We start from the raw sequence: 22368 nt of genomic DNA on the forward strand, positions 1-22368 counted from the left end.
TTCCTGCTGAGAGCACGCGCCTCGTTTCCGGCGCACCTTGCTTCCGCTTTGCCGCAGGTAGGAGAGAATCTCCATTATTGTTTGCAATTTGGCATGTCCTTGTTGCGAGGCTGCTTATATTGGTTGCTTATGACTTTATAGATCTCCTGGCTGTTGCTTCCCGTGTGCTGAGCAGTGACCTTTCTGCTGATCGCCGCTGGTAGGTTCCTCCCCAGTTTCATTGTGCTGCAAACTTCCTGCCGGTGGCATTTTACAAACATTTTCGCTTCAGGTAATGACTGGGGTATCAGACTAGCGCCTGCAGATTCCCTTGTCTTCCTGCGGGTGAGAGCTCACGCTGCCCGATTGGTATGTAGCCTACTCTGACATCAGTTCTCTATTTTATTTATCATTTCGGTTTAATTTGATTTGTATGCATTGTAGGAACTGGCCTGCTGTTGGCGTTCGCAGCCTAATTGGAGCGACAGCTGCTGTCGTGGCGCACACAGCAAGGACGCTGCTGCTTTGCCTCTGGCTGTTTTCCTCTTAGTAGTTTGGCCTGTAATCGTTTAATGTTTTTTTGTGTTTATTTTAACCTGGGCCCATTTTAAGTGTGAATGGTAAGAAATGTGATCGTGAGCAGGATTCTATTTGTGGTGTTCTGATTTATTTGTAATTTTGTATCTACGTTTCAGCCTGGTTGTTTATTTTTCTTTCTGTTTGTATTATTTGTGATTTATTATTTGTTCCAGTAATACAGCTGCCATCCAAGCAGCCTTATTCAGGTATGGTTTATGTTGTGTGAGTGCAGTCACACAGCTGTTTATTAACAAATAGTTTTGTGTAGTTGATTTTGTTATACATATGATTTGTAAGGTGGGATTACCCTTTCATTTCACTTTAATTTGTATATCGTTATATATGGTTTAAGTGCTGATTTATTAATTGAGTTGACTATTTAGCATTAATTAGTTTCTTGTTTTCTTAAGTTTATTTTCTTTAGTTTACTTTCATTTTTTTTTCCTTGGTTACACCACTGGCAGGAGGCCATTTTGAGAGCTGCTGATAACCAGTGTCAAGGTTTCAGCATTCGGCCACTGAATGGTTTATATTTTAGGTTGGAAGTTGTAATCCCCTAATTATGTTTTGTTTGTTTTAGGAGCTGGGCACCTGTGGTGGTGGGGCCCTCTTTTTGCAGTCTCCCGGTATTGACTTCACTTGTGTGGGTGTGTATGTGTGGCGAGTGGAGGGGTGGGAAAGGGTGTACCGACAACGCCACCTGGGGAGTTTCGCCCCAGGAGATAGTTTATGAGATGGATAGATGTTAGATGGTTAAATTTACTATACACATGTGCGTATACCACGGGCAGAGACGTATTTAGAAAAGTAGAAAAATAGTTTATTTTACAACCAATTAAAATATCACTTGAACAATACTGGCTCGTAATTACGTACTGGGGCCACAGAGCAGAATGAACAGGGCTGTGGAGGCTACGGTGGCCCAAAATCAAATCAAGGGGGAGGAATAACTAACCAAAAACACCCGTGACACTGCAAACACACACACCCGCAAGGGGTTCGTGAAGAAAATACCACCACCAGGAATTGGGTCGCCGCCTGGCCCTCCGCACCTGTCCACAAAGACAAGAAAGCAAGTTATAAAACTGGCCTCCCAGTTAATCTGGCCCTTAATTGCTATCTAACACTCTTACACACACACACACACACACTACTTTAAGTAATTAAAAACAACGAAACAAACCATCAAACAAAGGTAAATAATGTTCCTTAAACAACAAACAATCAATAATGTTCAACAAATTAAACAAATGAATACAAAATAAATCTTTTCAAGGTTGATTAATGAACTAAACAGAATCCTTAAAATAGCAATAGGCCCTGACACAAGCTCTGCAAAGAGCCTTAGTACATCGCTTCCCCACAGCTCAGAAGAGCTGAGGAGTCAAAACGGCTTCAGGGAGCCAAAACAGTCAGGGTGGACCAACGCAGCCAAAACAGCAGTGGGTCCAGGAAATGGTGGCTTTAATAGTTTCTGGGCCTCACCAGCAGGGCATTACAGAGCGCCGAGAGGTCTAGGACAACAGAGCAGGACAAAACAATCAGTCGGGAGCAGCATAACAGGCTGAAACGAGAGGCGGACAATGCCGACTTACCACGTGGAGACCGCGCCACAACGCCGACCGGCCCCCAGCAGGGCAGTTCAGCCCCGTGACTCCAGCAGTCCGCCACACTGTAGCAGAAACAGCCATATCACCAAACAGTCAACACGTGAGTGGGAGAGAAAGCAGCAGTGTGCGCCAATCCCCCTTACCCGTGCGCCGAAGGAGAGCGTGCGTCGTTCTGGCGCACGCCAAAGACGCACTGATGCTGGGCACGCTGCACTGCGCTGAAGGGCAGAGAGTGCGTTATTATGGCAAAACGCTGAAGACGCTCTGGTGCCAGCACGCCACACGGCTTCACCACGCCACTCCAGGCTACAGCCACCACCACGGACGAGCGGAACAGGAAGAGAGAGAGTGCGCCAGGTGTACCCAGGCCCCTATATATAAAGGTGCGCTCCCCGCCCACAAATCAGTGCCACAGGGTGACACAGCGCCCCACTGTGAGGAGGAGTAAGCCGTGCTCCGGCCACATCTACCCCCACCTTTTGAATCGTCGACCCGACGATGGACAAAATTTTAGTCAACACCACGGTCTAAACACAGCTGTTTGAGAATTAGACACGGGGTCTCTAGGTCGGTCAGCAGCATGGCCATGAAAGCCAGCCGACCGAGGAAGATGGTGGACATTTGGATGACTGCCAGCCGTAGGACGAGTGGTTCGACGCAAAGAGTGTTGGCTGGTACTGGGCTGGTCAGTTGGAGGTGGGGGAGGAGCTGGCAGTGATGAATCCACATGACCCACAGGTGTTACTGAGCTGGACGCAGCCTGGGGCGGTGTCACAGCCGGGCCAGAAAGAGCATCAGGGTTCACCACAAGCGGTGGCACAGTGGTTGATGGTACGGAGGGTTCAGACACTAGAACCCAAAGGTCACTGCTGGAGGAGTCATCAGCAGAGGCTACCAAAGGAGGCAAGATTGGTGAAGATGGCACCGGAGGCGGAACCACTACAGCCTCAGGATGGACCACCGCCTTCAGCATGTCTCGGTGCACAGTGCGTGTCCTATCCAGGTCATCCACAGGGGCCACGGTGTAGACTGCTCCCTCCCCAGCAGGAGCTCTCACCACTTGGTGGACCACGGAGCTCCAGAGGTCTTGGATCTTATGACGGCCTCTCACACCATGGTCCCTCAAGTACACCAAAGATGACACCCGGACATGTTGGTCGTGTCTCTCTCTGCGTCTGCCAGCTGCAGCCAACAGCCGCCCACGAGCACCCTCAAACGCAACTCGAAGTCTGGCTCGATGTTCAGCAACCCAGTCCTGTACCTCACCAGGCACTGGATCCTGAACACGGCCAAGGAGGAAGTCCACCGGAAGGCGAGGCTCCTGCCCAAACATCAAATAAAACGGTGACTCACCGGTGCTCTGATGTGGCGTAGTGTTATAGCAAAAGAGCACCTGTGGCAAACAAGAAGCCCAGTCCTGTTTCCGGGAAGCTGGCAAGGTACGCAAAAGATTGTGTAGGGTTTGATTAAATCTTTCGCATTGACCATTTCCCGCTGGATGGTAGGGAGTAGTACGGGACTTGGCAACACCGTACAGAGCGCGGAGCTGATAGATCAAAGAGCTCTCAAAACTCCTGCCTTGGTCCGAATGCAGGCGACTTGGGACACCAAACCTGTAGAACCATTCAGAAACCAAGACCTGGGCCACCATTGAGGCCCGTTGGTCCCGGGTGGGAACAGCCACTGTAAATTTACTGAACACATCGGTCAGAACTAAGACATTCTCCAGTCCATTGCGAGAGGGCTTGAGCAACGTAAAGTCGAGGGCCAAGATCTCGTTCGGCCGGGATGCAAGCAAGTGGCCCATATGACTATGTGGGACCTGCCCTGAGTCTTTGGAAACTTGGCAGCGCTCGCACCGCTGGACCCAGTTTTTGACATCCGAAGACATCCCTGGCCAGTAACAACGTTGCCGGACCAACTCAGTGGTCCTCTCTATGCCCTGGTGACCATGCTCCTGATGGAGCTGCTGCAGCGTTTCCTGCTTGAGCACAGCAGGCAAGACCAGTTGAAGAAACTCCTCGCCACCGTCAGGACGAAAGACCCAACGGAAGAGCACGCCATCTTCCTTGACCAGCCGGTCCCATTGGCGCAAAAGTACAATTGCTGGCTGGGAAAGCTGCCGCCTCTCAACTGAGGTGGGAGGGGACCCACGATTCCAAAAAAACAACACTTCCCTCAGCAAAGGATCATCCTCCTGCATACGGTGGAGATCAGATGCAGAGTGGGATGGAAGATTGGAGATCAAAGACTGAATGGCAGACACGACAGGACCTGACTGTGCACTTTGCTGAATGCTGCTGGGGACCACGGTCCCAGGCAAAAATGGAGGAGCAACATGGGGAACAGGCACATACTGTCGTGACAGTGCGTCTGCGTTCCGGTTGCTGCGCCCAGAACGATATTTGATTTCAAGATCGAAGACAGCAAGCTCAGCAGCCCACCTATGCTCTGCAGCTCCCAGTTTGGCGGACTGAAGGTGGCTCAATGGGTTGTTGTCTGTGTACACGACACATTTGTGCCCCAACAAGTACTCCCGGAACTTCTCCGTCACGGCCCACTTGAGCGCAAGAAACTCTAGCTTCATTGAGCTGTAGTTGGACATGTTGCGCTCAGTGGGCCGGAGACCCCGGCTGGCGTAAGCCACCGGCCTCACACCACTGTCCGTCTCCTGCGAAAGGACCGCACCTAGCCCACTGTGGCTGGCATCAGTCTCCAGGATAAAGGGACATGCAAAGTCTGCATAGGCCAGTACTGGGGCGGAGACCAGTTTGGTCTTCAGAGCACTGAAGCTCTCCTCACACTGAGATGTCCACGCAGCCCCCAGTGCCTGGGCTGACCCCTTTCGTGACTTGGTACCAGCAAGATTGGCTACCAGCTGATGCAAGGGCTTGGCCAGCTTGGCAAAGCCATCAACAAAGCGCCGATAGTAGCTAGCGAAACCCAAGAAGGAACGCAACTCTGAGATGTGCTGAGGGCGCTGCCAACTAGCCACAGCCTCAATTTTCTCAGGGTCTGTAGCCACTCCTTGGCTTGAGATGACATGGCCCAAGTATGACACTTGTTGTTGGAAAAACGCGCACTTCTCTGCTTTGGCTTTGAGGCCCTCTCTCTGAAGCCGCCCGAGCACCATTTCCAGCCGTTGCAGATGTTGCTCAACAGAAGATGAAAAGATGATAATGTCGTCGAGGTAAAGCAGCAGGGACTGACCCTGCTGATTGCCGAACATCCGCTGCATCAGCCGCTGGAATGTGCTCGGGGCGTTACTGAGGCCAAAGGGCATCCGGTTGAACTCAAAGAGACCAAAGGGAGTGCAAAAGGCGGTCTTGGAGCGGTCCTGCTCAGCCACTGGCACCTGATTGTACCCGCTGGCCAGATCAAGGGTAGAAAACCAGCGGGCTCCGGAAAGTGCATCCAAGCTTTCCTCGATACGAGGGAGGGATGCGGCGATACCTCTGCCGGACAGGGACATCATCGAGCAGAGGTATATCATGTGAGATGAGATTGGTGCACCCCAAATCTCTCTCACTAGCCGCAAAGACTGAGTCATACCTGTCCAGCAGAGACCTCACGCTAGCCTGTTCCTGCTCAGTTAGGGCCGATAGATCCAATGACCCGATCCGATCGAGAACTGAGGGGGTGGCTGTCTGGGAAGACACCGTAGCCACGGTTGACCCCACCTCAGTAACCCCTGCAGGCAAGCTGACGACCTGAGCAGCATTCAAGACACCAAGATTAGTCCTGGGGTAAAGAAGGACCTCCGCTTCTCCAACGTTCACAACTGGAACACACACAGTACCACGAACAACCTTTACCATGCATGGGGATGCCAACAGCCCAGCTGGCAACCCAGACTCAGGAGGCTCAAAAAGGACACTCTGAGTGGCAAACTGTTCTGAGCAGGTACCAGTGACCAGCTTCATCGTACCCCCGGGTATACGCACCACCCGCTTGCCTCGGACCTTTACGGCACCAGCGAGGCTCGAGATAACCTGGTCTGAAGATTGATGACACTGCTGGAGAGCAGCCACGACCGAGCCGGGCGCCCCTGACACAGAGGGTGACTCAAACAAGGAAGATCCGAACATACCAAAGAGCTCTTGATAACATCTGCGGATTACGTTCATACCCAGGATTCCAGGGACAGAAGATGAAGCTCCAGGGGGGTCTTTCACCACAAGAATCCCACAGCCGGGCACCACCTTGCCACACAGTTCCACATCAAGCTCCAAGTAACCAATGTACGGAATGGCTAGGCCATTAGCTGCACGCAGCTGTAGCCACTGACAGGAGCGAAGGCGGTCATGGCCCCAAGGTTCAAACTGGGCCAAAAAGAGACTTTCAGTAATGGTGGATACCATGGAACCAGTATCCACCAAGCACTCTACACTAATCTCCCCAATAGACACATTAACGTTTGGGCAAGGAGCAATCAGCTCGGTTGCCGCACCTGGCTGTGAGCCTGTGGACTCCCCAACTGAGCTGTGGCTCGGCAGCTCAGCGGGCTTCAGTTTCCCGACTGCTGGACAGAACGAGAAGACGTGACAGTATGTGGGTGAAAAGTAGTGCCAGAGTTAACACGCCTGCGGGGAGGAACCCGCTCACCATCACACTCACGGGCAAAATGGCCAGGTTGTTGACATCTCCTGCAGATGACAGGACCAGAACGGGACACGGGACCCGACGAAGGAGGGGCCTGCAGAGAAGCTACTGTTTTGACAAGCTGGGTCAGCTGCTCCTGCTGACGCTTCAAGAGATCCATCACTGCTCCCAATCCTGGCTCTTGGGGAGTGACCGGAGGGGCTTGATGAAGACGGCTCTGCACTCCATATTGGAGGCCATAAGCTGTTGGCAGCGAAGAGCTGCGACCCCTAGTGCCACCTGGAAGACCTTCCCTCTCCCATCTAATTGCCTCAGTCCGCAGGGCCAACAGGGTGATGGTGGGCTGGCGACGGACTAACTGCTTAAGCTCCCGACGGAGGGAGCAGTCAAGGACATGCTCAATGAACTGATCTCTAAGAAGAACATCAGCATTGGGCACTCCCTCAGGTGCCTGTCGCTCAACCTGTGCCATTAAAGCCATAAGAGCTAATGAGAATTCCTGCAGTGTTTCGCCTTCCTGTTGATGCCGAGAAAAGAAGTCCTGCTGTAGGGTGACATAAGACTGGCTACAACCATAGAACTCCTTTAAGATGGCAAGAATACGAGCTGGATCTCTCTGTTCCTCAGAAGAGCGAAACTTGATCTCTTCCTTCGCCTCTCCCTCTAAATGATCAAAGATGAACAATGCCTGTTCTGCCACAGGAAGGTGCCGAGCACGCACACATGCCTGAACCTCCTCTGTCCACTCAACAATACCTATGCCTGACCTACCATTAAACATAGGACACTTACGGTCTCTCGGAATCACCACCAACCGTTCTGCGACAGCAGCTGTGACACCAGCAGCAGGGGCACGACCACTTGGGCCAGAGGAGGCCGAAGCGGCCCCACCGGAGCCCCCCGGGGAAGCAGCACGCTCCTGACGGAGTCGCTCGTTGTCCGCCTTAAGCTGCGACACCAACTCCCTGAGCTGCTGCATCTCCTCCTCCATGTTGCCTGAAAGAAGCTACTCAAGATAGCATTAAACTCGAACACTGGACTGAACACTGCTGTTTTGGCTCTAATGCTGTGCAAATACTGGCTCTCAGTGAAAACAAAAAAAAGAAAAGAAAATAAATCCAAATGACAAAAAAAATTATACGTCTCTGCCCCTTTAACTGTGGTATCCTGCCGACAACGCCAAGATTGTGGCGAGTGGAGGGGTGGGAAAGGGTGTACCGACAACGCCACCTGGGGAGTTTCGCCCCAGGAGATAGTTTATGAGATGGATAGATGTTAGATGGTTAAATTTACTATACACAGGTCTACACAGGTGCGTATACCACGGGCAGAGACGTATTTAGAAAAGTAGAAAAATAGTTTATTTTACAACCAATTAAAATATCACTTGAACAATACTGGCTCGTAATTATGTACTGGGGCCACAGAGCAGAATGAACAGGGCTGTGGAGGCTACGGTGGCCCAAAATCAAATCAAGGGGGAGGAATAACTAACCAAAAACACCCGTGACACTGCAAACACACACACCTGCAAGGGGTTCGTGAAGAAAATACCACCACCAGGAATTGGGTCGCCGCCTGGCCCTCCGCACCTGTCCACAAAGACAAGAAAGCAAGTTATAAAACTGGCCTCCCAGTTAATCTGGCCCTTAACTGCTATCTAACACTCTTACACACACACACACACACACACACACACACACACACACTAAGTAATTAAAAACAACGAAACAAATCATCAAACAAAGGTAAATAATGTTCCTTAAACAACAAACAATCAATAATGTTCAACAAATTAAACAAATGAATACAAAATAAATCTTTTCAAGGTTGATTAATGAACTAAACAGAATCCTTAAAATAGCAATAGGCCCTGACACAAGCTCTGCAAAGAGCCTTAGTACATCGCTTCCCCACAGCTCAGAAGAGCTGAGGAGTCAAAACGGCTTCAGGGAGCCAAAACAGTCAGGGTGGACCAACGCAGCCAAAACAGCAGTGGGTCCAGGAAATAGTGGCTTTAATAGTTTCTGGGCCTCACCAGCAGGGCAATACAGAGCGCCGAGAGGTCTAGGACAACAGAGCAGGACAAAACAATCAGTCGGGAGCAGCATAACAGGCTGAAACGAGAGGCGGACAACGCCGACTTACCACGTGGAGACCGCGCCACAACGCCGACCGGCCCCCAGCAGGGCAGTTCAGCCCCGTGACTCCAGCAGTCCGCCACACTGTAGCAGAAACAGCCATATCACCAAACAGTCAACACGTGAGTGGGAGAGAAAGCAGCAGTGTGCGCCAATGCCCCTTACCCGTGCGCCGAAGGAGAGCGTGCGTCGTTCTGGCGCACGCCAAAGACGCACTGATGCTGGGCACGCTGCACTGTGCTGAAGGGCAGAGCATGCATTACTATGGCAAAACGCTGAAGACGCTCTGGTGCCAGCACGCCACACAGCTTCACCACGCCACTCCAGGCTACAGCCACCACCACGGACGAGCGGAACAGGAAGAGAGAGAGTGCGCCAGGTGTACCCAGGCCCCTATATATAAAGGTGCGCTCCCCGCCCACAAATCAGTGCCACAGGGTGACACAGCACCCCACTGTGAGGAGGAGTAAGCCGTGCTCCGGCCACATATGCACGTGTGCTTTCGGGTGACTTCTCCTGGGATCCTTCTTCCGTGTACCTACCCTGCCACTAATAAGCTCCTAAGCTCCAGTTGCTTTCAGTTACCCTGCAACTGAGTGAATTGTGTTTGGTATGTAGCCTACTCTGACATCAGTTTTCTATTTTATTTATCATTTCGGTTTAATTTGATTTGTATGCATTGTAGGAACTGGCCTGCTGTTGGCGTTCGCAGCCTAATTGGAGCGACAGCTGCTGTCGTGGCGCACACAGCAAGGACGCTGCTGCTTTGCGTCTGGCTGTTTTCCTCTTAGTAGTTTGGCCTGTAATCGTTTAATGTTTTTTTGTGTTTATTTTAACCTGGGCCCGTTTTAAGTGTGAATGGTAAGAAATGTGATCGTGAGCAGGATTCTATTTGCGATGTTCTGATTTATTTGTAATTTTGTATCTACGTTTCAGCCTGGTTGTTTATTTTTCTTTCTGTTTGTATTATTTGTGATTTATTATTTGTTCCAGTAATACAGCTGCCATCCAAGCAGCCTTATTCAGGTATGGTTTATGTTGTGTGAGTGCAGTCACACAGCTGTTTATTAACAAATAGTTTTGTGTAGTTGATTTTGTTATACATATGATTTGTAAGGTGGGATTACCCTTTCATTTCACTTTAATTTGTATATCGTTATATATGGTTTAAGTGCTGATTTATTAATTGAGTTGACTATTTAGCATTAATTAGTTTCTTGTTTTCTTAAGTTTATTTTCTTTAGTTTACTTTCATTTTTTTTTCCTTGGTTACACCACTGGCAGGAGGCCATTTTGAGAGCTGCTGATAACCAGTGTCAAGGTTTCAGCATTCGGCCACTGAATGGTTTATATTTTAGGTTGGAAGTTGTAATCCCCTAATTATGTTTTGTTTGTTTTAGGAGCTGGGCACCTGTGGTGGTGGGGCCCTCTTTTTGCAGTCTCCCGGTATTGACTTCACTTGTGTGGGTGTGTATGCACGTGTGCTTTCGGGTGACTTCTCCTGGGATCCTTCTTCCGTGGACCTACCCTGCCACTAATAAGCCCCTAAGCTCCAGTTGCTTTCAGTTACCCTGCAGCTGAGTGAATTGTGTTTTAATGATCATCCTTATGTTACTAAATTGTTAATAAATATTATTGATGGATGGAACCATGTCTCTGGCCTCCTGAGTATAATTCCCCTTGGGTGAAATTCCCAGGGTGACGTTGTCGGATTACAGTATTTGTTGTAATGTATAAAACCTAGAGGTGTGTGTCCTCCTCCCCCTAGCACTCGCGTCGCCACACATACATACATACACAAAAATAAAGTCCCATTGTTACGAAATGGAGATTCTGGTAGTTTACTCCAATTTTGCCTTGTGTCTATTTGGAGCTGACCATTTGACCCATGGTCTGATTGTACATCTCTTCGTTGTGCTAAAAACGGTCTGTTTGTGAAAGAAGTATCCTTTGTCACTGTTTCCTATCAATTTGACAGCTTGATGGTGGGGAGAGTAAGAAAGGTGACATTCTTGGGTCCGTAACTCTACTTGTCCTCTCTATGAACCTCTTTAATGGCTTGTAACTAATGCCAGGCCTGGTATGTCCGTTACATTTCATATTATAGCAATATGAAATACGTTTTTATATCCTTTTTGGAACACTTTGAAACTTTCCCAGGTGTTCAACTCAGCTGATCCTGTTTGTGAGGTATAATTTGACCTGCACAAACTTGTGGTCTCAAGATCAACATGGTGCTTTTTGTGGTAAGGGCAATTTGTTTTTGTTGTGCCATCAGCATTAACCACACAACCATAGGATTAACAATTTTATTATTAGGGCCAATGGCACGCATGATGTACGCGTTTCCCAGCAAAAATAGATGAGGAAAAGAACTGTTGATAGTCCTACTGACGCAATACTAGCAACATTCCATAAATTTGACACCTTTCACTATATTTCTACCAAAAAATAAATCAGAAATGAATTTACAATGACAAGAAATCCAACATTCAAGTAGCCTGCTAACTCTATGTAGTAAGCTAGAGCTGACAGTAGCAGTGAGGCAGCAGACACACAGCCGGTGCAGGCAGGACGTCAGTTGGGTTGGCCGACTCAGGGAACAGGCCTGAAATCAGGGCAACTCAGGAATAGGCTCAGGAACAGACGAGACATTGGCCGGGACTTCTAACACGGAACAGACAAGAAGTCAGCAGGGACCCTCAACAAAGGAATAGGGCATTGGTTATGGCACAAGGCAGGCTCTGGGTAGCTTGGCGGCCAAGACTCTGGGTCGCTTGGCATTGTAGGTTCTGTGGCCTTGGGCAGATGAGTCTCAATGGAGCTGGACAGCTGAGACTCTGTGGGAAAACCCACGCTTCCCACCAGGGGCCCTGACCCCTACATATCTCCAGGCAAATGGTGAGACCCAAAGAAAGGGGACTGCTCAAGGTTTTCAGGTTCAGGATCATATGGGGGCTAGCCGGCTCAGGGACAGGAGTAGACAGGAAGCTGGGGTGCAGATTGGAGACAAGCAGGTAGGAGGTGAGCCGACCTGGGCTGAAGGTTTCCCAACAGGGATGCATGCTGGATGCTAGCAGTCCAAGGGCCAGCTGACCGGAGTGCAAGCTGTAGGTTAGCTGACTCAAATCTGAACATTCAGAATTTTAGCAGACTGTGGAATAGACTGTTAGCTAACCAACTGGCTGGAGGCAGATTTTAACCAGTTTAGAGATTGTTTCCCCACATGCCAACCTTGGGGCAGCATCATTGTACATGTACTCCCTAGTACAGGCTGTTTTTCAGGGCCTATACCAGCATACAAGGGATTAAAATAAATCATGACTTCTTGAGGTAACTTCACAGTCTCTGCAGAACGATACATGGCTAATGAGGGGGGCTAACAGTAAGTGACGATGACGACAGTGTAGTGAACAGGGAGTTTCATTTGGTGTTATTTTTTGATGTACTAGTCTTTAAAGTCATCAGACACAGCACTCTCTCAGAAGGCTGCACAGAGCTCAGCAGAAGACACTCATCTTTGGAATAACACGGAGGGTGTGGTGAAGTTCTGTATTCAGAGAAGCTTGACATTCTTCTTAATCGGTTGGTAATAAAAATCTAAATTTCTATTGACAGGTGTATTAGAGATGTGTGTGTTTGCTTAGAAACTAGATGGCAGATAACTACTCACTGGTTGATGGTGAGTCACAGCTTCAAAGGATAAAAAATGAGGTCATTATTGTGCAGATCCTGGTGATGATTTTTCTCTGCATTGACTTGTTGCTCATCATAACCTTTTTTAAAAAAGAGTGCTTTTACACAACAACACGTTACATCTTATTTGCTGTTACATTGCTGTCAGATAGTGTGTTGTTATTCTTCTCTGATATCCTGCTAGTCTTCACCTATTTTCGATTTACCATGCAAGTTTGGTTGTGTATTATTATCTGTGTTTTTATGTTTTTGTTCACTTTACTCACACCAGTTACTCTGACAGCAATGAGCCTGGAGCGCTATGTGGCCATTTGCATGCCCCTGCGCCATGGAGAGTTGTGCTCCACACGCAGCACTGTGCACTGTATTCTCATCATCCATGGCATCAGCTTTGTGCCCTGCATTGTTATTTTCACCATGTTCTGTGCAACAGCATTTCTTAGTTTCTATAAACAATATCAGGTTTGTTCATTCGAATTGTTTAGTTTACATGTATGGCAGGATCATGTTAGGTCAGCTGTATATCAGTTCTACTTCTTGGTCATGTTTATGATCATTGTTGTCTCCTACATTAAAATAATGAAAGTGGCCAAAGCTGCATCAGGAGAGGATAAAAAGTCAACATGGAAAGGGCTCAGAACAGTGGTTCTTCATGGTTTCCAGCTGCTGCTGCTTCTCATCCAGCTGTGGTGCCCATTCATAGAGACTTGGCTACTTCAGATTAATTTAAGGTTGTTTTCTCCAATCCGGTACATTAATTACGTAATCTTCTTTCTTGCACCAAGATGTCTGAGTCCTCTTATTTATGGACTTAGAGATGAACTTTTTTCTCAGGCACTGAAAAAATATGCCTTCAGTGGCTTGTGTAAAAGAAATGTTATTTGACTAGACTAAGACTAATTATTTTCTGAAAGAAATTCACATTGCAATCATTTATTTAAACTGTAATTTCATTAAAACATATTGGAAATAATTGTGTGTTTGTAAATCACATTCTAAATACTTAAATGGTAATTACTGTATTATTTTGGAACCAAGGCCTTATTTTCCCATGTTTTTGGGTGTGAATGATTGAAAGGGAAAAATAAAATTGAAATGTTTTGCATATAACTCTGAATAATTGAAGAGTAGCTGTGGGAAGATGCTGGCAAAGGGAAGAGATGGAGGATCAATGGGACAAGCGTTTGTGACTCATTATTCCACAGAATGTGCAAAACGGCCCTTTCTGCAGGCAACTCAGCAATGTTTATTGGGTTACAAAGTGCATTTCCAAGATCTGGGTCTTCATATTGTATAGAGAATTCACCTTTAAGAGCAAGGTTTTTTTTATAGTTCATCTTGCTATTGTTCTAGAGATTCCAGGGTCTTCCGGATGAGTTTTGGGTTTATGTTTACTCACAATAAAAGAACCTGTCAAAACAAACATTAATTGCATGTTTCTACTCTCACAAAATAAATGTGAAAATGTTAATCACAAATTAAAATTCAAGCATGGCCCTGCAGTCCACTGCATTGCCCAGCAGAAACTATCATGACCTTTACATATTGGGTCTCATACAGATTAACATCTTTGGTGCTTCTGTTTCAGTGCTTCCTCCACATGTAACTGGGCCACGTTTATGTTTGTCCTCACTGTGATGGTTGCACGTCCAGACTCCTGGGAACACACAGATACAAAAATGCATTTTGTCAAATTCCTGAAATTGCTAATTTCCAAAAAAAAAAAAAATCACCAGAACCGGAACCTGGGGATTCAGATGCACTTCACTAAACATTAGCTGCTCAGGGAGCCACGGTCAAACCACACGAGACAGTTTTCTTGGATGTCATGGAAAACCTGAAGGCCCTCAGTGAAGAATATTTTTAGCATTTTGCAATAGCATTGCGTGTGTGCGAGGATTGCAAGGTTATGATGCTTGCTTTTGATAACTATAGGTTGGGGAGTTGCTGAAGTCTCAAAAGGGAGCAGGGTGTTACAGATAGTGAAGCCAAGGATGTGTGGAGGGGTTGTTCTTCAGATGCGGGGTGGACATGCCATGAATAGACTGCATAGGTAGAAGATGAGGATAGAAGTGTGCAAGGACACAGTTAACTGATAGAGGGGAGACAGCCCTGAGGGGAGGGGAGTGTTGTGTCTGTCTCTGTCTTCTCTTCTCTGTTCCACACACAGAAAAATCAGCTGTTGCCAGGCAGGAGTGATGGAGGTCAAATGGAGTCAGATAACCACGAAGGAGGCGCCTGGGCGAAGGCCGGTCGGGCAACAGCCAATGAAGAAGAGTTCAACCTACATTCCTTGCTTTCTTTGTGTAACAATAATAAAAAGACCGGGTTAGGGGAGGTTAGTGTGTCAAACTTTGTGAACTGGCACAGCTGCATGTTGTTGTCAGGGTGAGATAGTTTGGACCCGGAGCTCTGTAACGATCCTCTTTTAATTTTGTGAAAGCTTGTTTAATAAATTAGTGAAAAGAATTCGGAATTTGTCTCCTGCATTAACTTCATCAAACGAATGCGCGAGTTTACTTGAAATGAGAAAAGGCAGTAAACTCAACATCAGTGCCACTGTCACTGTCACAATTCCGACTGAGAGCAAACACTTGGCGACAGTGGCAAGGAAAAACTTCCTTTAAGAGGCACAAACCTCAGGCAGAACAGGGCTCCTGGTGGGTTTGGCTCATTGTGGCTCATTGTTTATTTCTAGTGTAGCTGATAGTATCCAGCTGCCCAATCCCCATTTCCATTTACCATAGCAACGAAATTCGAACCCAGACCCTCAAAGATAGGATAAGACACAGTCTCTGGCAGCGGCGCACCGTCAGAGCAAGCAAGGCAAGCAGTGCTTGCCTAGTTAAAGCTAAGAATAGACAGAAATTAGAACAATACTGAAGTTGAAGCAACATTCCTCCTTCTCATATCAGCTTTGTCATATAAAGGATCTGATGCATGCTTGCATTCATCATGTAATTTGCTGCCCACTTGTTGTGGTAGCAGGGTATTGTCCCTGCAACCTAGCTTGCCTTCCACCCGTTGTATCTATTGTTTCTGTCATTTTCGTGGGTGTGACCGTGTCCGGTTGACAAAGGAGCTGGAGCTGGTGCAGGAAGGAGAAAGGTGAAAATGTCCAGGCAGAGAGCAGCAAGATGGAGGAGAAGAATCATGAGATTGGACAGGCCCTGAATTCATGAGAGATTTGATTTGCTACTATCTATATTAACTGAAAAGGTATGTTTTAGTCTGGTCTATATTTTCGTGGTCAGTGTAGTACACAGCTGAATTGTTAATTGATCAAATAGCATAATAAATATTTCCTGAAGCTAATGGTAAATACATGTGGATTACACAGCAGTCCTGTGATTATAATCAAAAATAATGAAAAAAAAATGGTGAATGTCTGTTATATCTGTTACCCTGTGTGAAGGATGCTGACAATATGGTCACATTAAAGTTATTGTTTCATAGTGCTATTTTGGGTTATTTGACGTTGTGTTGTGTGAGCTCGTCATGCATAGTCAGTGTGTTAGCTGCAGTAGATTCAGATCAGCATGCTGCCAGGAGCCGCCAGGAGCAACAGCAGAGAAGCTGAGTGACGTGCTGGTGTGGAAGGGGTCTGCAGAAAAAACATGTTTTACACAATTTTAAAAGACGTCTACCGAAACAATCCAGTATCCATTTCAAATGTACGCTTCCTTTAGAATCTTTTTAGCACTTTATCTCCCTGTCAAAACAAAGTGAAGTTGAACTCTTTCTGACTCACTCAGCTGACCTGTAGCTATGGTGTAATACAATGCATGCCATAGTTGCGCTTGTGCTTAGATATATGGTAGTTCAGTGGTTGAGAAAAATACACTTTACATTTCACAGCAATACTGCTAACTTCTTACTAAAATTGTGCATTAAGCGTTAAGAGGCAGCAGCAGCAAATAAATGAGCAAATCCCACTGATTTATCATCTCTGTCCAAGATCCACAGTAAGTTTGAGAAGTTTGAAACAGAATATCTTTACACAAGTAGAGCAGCTGCTTTCAGGAACAGCTCAGTGTGTATGCTGTGTACATAGCGGGTGAGAGAGAGGGTGAGATGAGGCTGGCAACTGGAGCAGAGAGTTTGCTAGTTAGTTTTCATTATACATCTGCGCAAGCATATATGCTGCAATATCATAGCTGATCTCACAACAGTAGAAGCTGAGTCAAGGAAGGCTTGGCAAACATGCTTTTGCTATAGCTAGTCACCCATCAAATATCCCAGGATTATCATCAATGTACATGTGTAAACCTGTAAGAAAAGCTGCTGTCCTCTCTGCTTGACAAGCCCACAGCCTTTGTGAACGGGACACGATCATGCCCACATAAATAAATATACGATTATGGCACAAGGCAGGCTCTGGGTAGCTTGGCGGCCGAGACTCTGGGTCGCTTGGCATTGTAGGCTCTGTGGCCTTGGGCAGATGAGTCTCAATGGAGCTGGACAGCTGAGTCTCTGTGGGAAAACCCACGCTTCCTACCAGGGGCCCTGACCCCTACATATCTCCAGGCAAATGGTGAGACCCAAACAAAGGGGACTGCTCAAGGTTTTCAGGTTCAGGATCAGATGGGGGCCAGCCGGCTCAGGGACAGGAGTAGACAGGAGGCTGGGGTGCAGATTGGAGACAAGCAGGTAGGAGGCGAGCCGACCTGGGCTGAAGGTTTCCCAACAGGGATGCATGCTGGATGCTAGCAGTCCAAGGGCCAGCTGACCGGAGTGCAAGCTGTAGGTTAGCTGACTCAAATCTGAACATTCAGAATTTTAGCAGACCGTGGAATAGACTGTTAGCTAACCAACTGGCTGGAGGCAGATTTTAACCAGTTTAGAGATTGTTTCCCCACATGCCAACCTTGGGGCAGCATCATTGTACATGTACTCCCTAGTACAGGCTGTTTTTCAGGGCCTATACCAGCATACAAGGGATTAAAATAAATCATGACTCCTTGAGGTAACTTCACAGTCTCTGCAGAACTAACAATACATGGCTAATGAGGGGGGCTAACAGTAAGTGACGATGACGACAGTGTAGTGAACAGGGAGTTTCATTTGGTGTTATTTTTTGATGTACTAGTCTTTAAGTCATCAGACACAGCACTCTCTCAGAAGGCTGCACAGAGCTCAGCAGAAGACACTCATCTTTGGAATAACATGGAGAGTGTGGTGAACTGCTGTAAGCTTGACATTCTACTTAACCTTTATCGGTTTGCAATGAAAATCAAAATTCCTATTGACAGGTGTATTAGAGACTGCTGTGTGTGTTTGCTTAGGAACTAGATGGCAGATAACTACTCACTGGTTGATGGTGAGTCACAGCTTCGAAAGATCAATGACCAGGTCATTATTGTGCAGATCCTGGTGATGATTTTTCTCTGCATTGACTTGTTGCTCATCATAACCTTTTTTAAAAAAGAGTGCTTTTACACAACAACACGTTACATCTTATTTGCTGTTACATTGCTGTCAGATAGTCTGTTGTTATTCTTCTCTGATATCCTGCTCCTTTTGAGCTATTTTCACTTTACCATGCAAGTTTGGTTGTGTATTATTATCTGTGTTTTTATGTTTTTGTTCACTTTACTCACACCAGTTACTCTGACAGCAATGAGCTTGGAGCGCTATGTGGCCATTTGCATGCCCCTGCGCCATGGAGAGTTGTGCTCCACACGCAGCACTGTGCACTGTATTCTCATCATCCATGGCATCAGCTTTGTGCCCTGCATTGTTATTTTCACCATGTTCTGTGCAACAGCATTTCTTAGTTTCTATAAACAATATCAGGTTTGTTCATTCGAATTGTTTAGTTTACATGTATGGCAGGATCATGTTAGGTCAGCTGTATATCAGTTCTACTTCTTGGTCATGTTTATGATCATTGTTGTCTCCTACATTAAAATAATGAAAGTGGCCAAAGCTGCATCAGGAGAGGATAAAAAGTCAACATGGAAAGGGCTCAGAACAGTGGTTCTTCATGGTTTCCAGCTGCTGCTGCTTCTCATCCAGCTGTGGTGCCCATTCATAGAGACTTGGCTACTTCAGATTAATTTAAGGTTGTTTGTTCTAGTCAGGTATATTAATTACATTATGTTTTATCTTGCACCAAGATGTCTGAGTCCTCTCATTTATGGCCTTAGAGATGAACTTTTTTCTCAGGCACTGAAAAAATATGCCTTCAGTGGCTTGTGTAAAAGAAATGTTATTTGACAAGACTTAGACTAATTATTTTCTGACAGAAATTCACATTGCAATCATTTATTTCAATTGTCATTTAATTAAAACATATTGCAAATAACTGTGTGTGTTCGTAAATCACTTTCTAAATACTTAAATGGTAATTATTGTATTATTTTGGAACCAAGGCCTTCTTTTCTCATACATTTGGGTGTGAATGATTGAAAGGGAAAAAAAAACTGAAATGTTTGCCATTATGTTTGTCCTCACTGTGATAGTTGCATGTGCAGCTCCTGGGAACACACAGATACAAAAATGCATTTTGTCAAATTGCTGAAATTGCTAATTTCCAAAAAGAACAACCAGATCGTCATAAAAGACTTCACTAAACATTAGCCACTCAGGGAACCACGGTCGGAACAACACAAGAGAGTTCTCTTGGATATCATGGAAAACCTGAAGGCCCTCAGTGCCACTGTCACTCAGCTCAACATACAGATAGACCACGTGTTGTGTAATTTTCACTAAAAAGTATCAAGTATTGTAAAAAGTGGTCAAAGCATCATTAAAAATACATCCTGCAATGTATTATGTGATCTAACATGATTAAGATGTATTCTGCACTGCAAAGTATGTGGGAGCAGTCACAACAGAAGTTATCTCAAGGCACTTTCCAATTGGAGGAGATCAAGACCTTCTCTATAAAGTATAGGAAAGAAAGAGAACCAACAATTCCCACCGAGAGCAAGCACTTGGTGACAGTGGCAAGGAAAAACTTCCTTTAAGAGGCGGAAACCTCAGGCAGAACAGGGCTCCTTGTGGGCGGCCATCTGCCTCGATGGAGCTGATGACAGTTTCATTGATGTCACCCTTGCCTCTCAAAGTGGTATTCCCATTCAAGAACTCACCTCTCCTAAGACTATCAATGCCTTCGATTGGAAGACTGCTCTCTAACGTAACTCAGGTAATCACTGTGAAGTAATCCAGCTATTCCTGATTCCCTCTCCTCACACTCCGCTGGTTCTGGGTCAGTCAGGTTTGTTTACTACATAATGTTTTTTCTTGTTTTTTCTTTCATACACTGAAAAGCTATAAAAGAAATATTATTTGACATTTAAATTAAAACCACAGTTGTTACTGCATGCAATTGTTCATCTGTGACAAGCGTGGATGTTAATGTACACTGCAGTCAAACATCTTTAAAAAGGAATTTAATTGAGCTGGAGGAATTGAGGGTTGTTGATACTGACAAGCCCTCCATCTTTTTCCTTATTTGTCCTTTATTATTAGGTCTTTAGGTCTCTGTGGGGGATGAGACCATGTTTCTCCACATGTCACACACACAATAGGTCCCTATTGTAAGGAATGGCTCATTCTTAGTCTGTCTCACCCAAACTGGAAGACACAAAAACCAGTCCTACTAGTTACTGTATATCGTCCACCTGCCCCTTACTCTGTGTTCTTATCTGAGTTCTCAGACTTTTTATCTGAGTTAGTTCTCAGCACAGATAAAGTTATCACGGTGGGTGATTTTAACATTCACGTAGATGTTGAAAGTGACAGCCTGAGTATTGCATTTAATTCATTATTAGACTCAATTGGCTTCTCTCAGCATGTTAATGAACCCACTCACTCTTTTAACCATACCTTTGATCTGGTTCTGACTTATGGGATTGACATCGAATATCTAACAGTTTCTCCCAGAAACCCTCTTTTATCTGACCATTCTCTGTTAACATTTGAGTTTTCAGTCATGGACTACAGAGCATCTGGGGAAAAAAATCTATTACAGCAGGTGTCTCTCTGACAATACCATTAGCAAATTTAAAGAAAGAATCCCATCAGTACTTAGCCCACTGCCATGTATCAATGCAGTAGGGAACAGCTCTCTTAACTTCACATCCACACAGGTTGATGATCTTGTTGACAGTACTGTAGCCTCACTGCGTGCAACTCTAGACACTGTGGCCCCTCTGAGGAAGAAGGTAGTGAGTCAGAGAAGGCTAGCTCCATGGTACAACTCAGAAACACGAGCTTTAAAGCAAAATTCAAGGAAACTAGAAAGAAGGTGGCGTTCTACTAACCTGGATGAATCTCTAAAGGCTTGGAAAGACAGCCTATTGGCGTATAAAAAAAGCCTCCGTAAAGCCAGAACATCCTATTATTCATCATTGATAGAAGAAAACAAGAACAATCCCAGGTTTCTGTTCAGCACTGTAGCCAGGCTGACAGACAGCCACAGCTCTGTTGACCCATCTATACCTTTAGCCCTCAGCTGTAATGACTTTATGAGCTTCTTTACAAATAAAATTGTCTCTGTTAGAGAAAAAATTCACAATCTCCTCCCCACAGCTGGCTCAGATGTACTGTCCAGTTCAGCAGCCTCAGAGTCGACTGTAACTGGCTTATATTTTGACTGTTTCTCTCCTGTACATCTCCCTGAGCTCACTTCAACAGTTTCATCATCTAAACCATCGTCTTGTCTTCTTGACCCCGTTCCAACAAGGTTGTTCAAAGAAGTTTTTCCTTTAATTGACACCTCTATATTAAGTCTGATTAACTTATCTTTATCAACTGGTTATGTACCGCAGGCTTTTAAAGTTGCAGTAATTAAACCTCTACTTAAAAAGCCTACTCTTGATCCTGATGTTTTAGCCAATTATAGACCTACAGTTGTATGAAAAAGTTTGGGCACCCCTTAGGAAAATCATTTTATCAGTTTGTCACTTGCTGAGCTTTTGAAGCAGCAACTTTATTTTAACATATGTTATACCTTATGGAAACAGAAACATCTCAGTAGTGAAATCATTCTCATTGGTCCAACAGAAACATTTTTATGTGTATTTAAACAAAAATAGGCATGTGCATAAATTTGGGTACCCCAAAGAAATAATTCCATTAATATTTAGTAGAGCCTCCTTTTGCTGCAAGAACAGCCTGTAGACGCCTCCTATAGCTACAGACAAGTCCCTGAAGTCTGGCAGGTGGTAGTTTGGCCCATTCCTCCATACAAAACGCCTCCAGTTCAGTCAGGTTTCTTGGTTTCCGTGCGTAAACAGCCTGCTTCAAATCAATCCATACATTTTCAATGATGTTAAGGTCTGGGGACTGGGATGGCCATTCCAGAAGATTGTACTTGTGCTTCTGCATGAATTCCTTGGTGGATTTTGAACAGTGCTTAGGATCATTGTCCTGCTGAAAGATCCAACCCCGGCGTAGCTTCAACTTTGTGACAGATTCTTGAACATTCTTGTCAAGAATCTGCTGATACTGAGAGGAATTCATGTGGCCCTCAACTTTAACAAGGTTTCCAGTCCCTGTGCTAGCCACACAGCCCCATAACATGATGGACCCTCCACCAAATTTCACAGTAGGCAATAAGTTCTTCCCATGGAATTCAGTGTGTTTTTTTCGCCATGCATACCTCATCTTGTTCTGACCAAATAACTCTATCTTAGTCTCATCTGACCACAGTATTTTTTTCCAAAATGCTTCTGGCTTGTCCAGATGTGCTTTTGCATACCTCATGCGACTCTTCTTGTGACAAACACTCAGGAAAGGCTTTTTGCGCATCA

At 45.9% G+C, this 22368-nt stretch overlaps 2 protein-coding genes across 2 annotated transcripts; both read left to right on the plus strand.

Moving 5' to 3' along the window:
• Window positions 1–11372: 11372 nt before the first annotated feature.
• LOC139632102 (odorant receptor 131-2-like) lies at window positions 11373–13502 on the plus strand. The gene has a single exon (XM_071496860.1). It carries the CDS (start codon window positions 12566–12568, stop codon window positions 13490–13492), a length of 927 nt encoding a protein of 308 aa, XP_071352961.1. The 5' UTR covers window positions 11373–12565; the 3' UTR covers window positions 13493–13502.
• A 4137-nt stretch (window positions 13503–17639) lies between these two features.
• LOC139632137 (odorant receptor 131-2-like) lies at window positions 17640–19443 on the plus strand. The gene has a single exon (XM_071496914.1). It carries the CDS (start codon window positions 17900–17902, stop codon window positions 18824–18826), a length of 927 nt encoding a protein of 308 aa, XP_071353015.1. The 5' UTR covers window positions 17640–17899; the 3' UTR covers window positions 18827–19443.
• The last annotated feature ends 2925 nt before the right edge of the window (window positions 19444–22368 follow it).

This window comes from Trachinotus anak, unplaced genomic scaffold (genome assembly GCF_046630095.1).
Source record: "Trachinotus anak isolate AG129_WGS33_773 ecotype Australia unplaced genomic scaffold, CSIRO_AGI_Tana_v1 ptg000014l, whole genome shotgun sequence".
NCBI classification, from domain to species: domain Eukaryota; kingdom Metazoa; phylum Chordata; class Actinopteri; order Carangiformes; family Carangidae; genus Trachinotus; species Trachinotus anak.

What these genes read in the sequence shown, in the direction of transcription:
- LOC139632102 (XM_071496860.1), top strand. Translation starts at nt 12,566, where the DNA reads ATGGCAGATAACTACTCACTGGTTGATGGTGAGTCACAGCTTCAAAGG.
- LOC139632137 (XM_071496914.1), top strand. Translation starts at nt 17,900, where the DNA reads ATGGCAGATAACTACTCACTGGTTGATGGTGAGTCACAGCTTCGAAAG.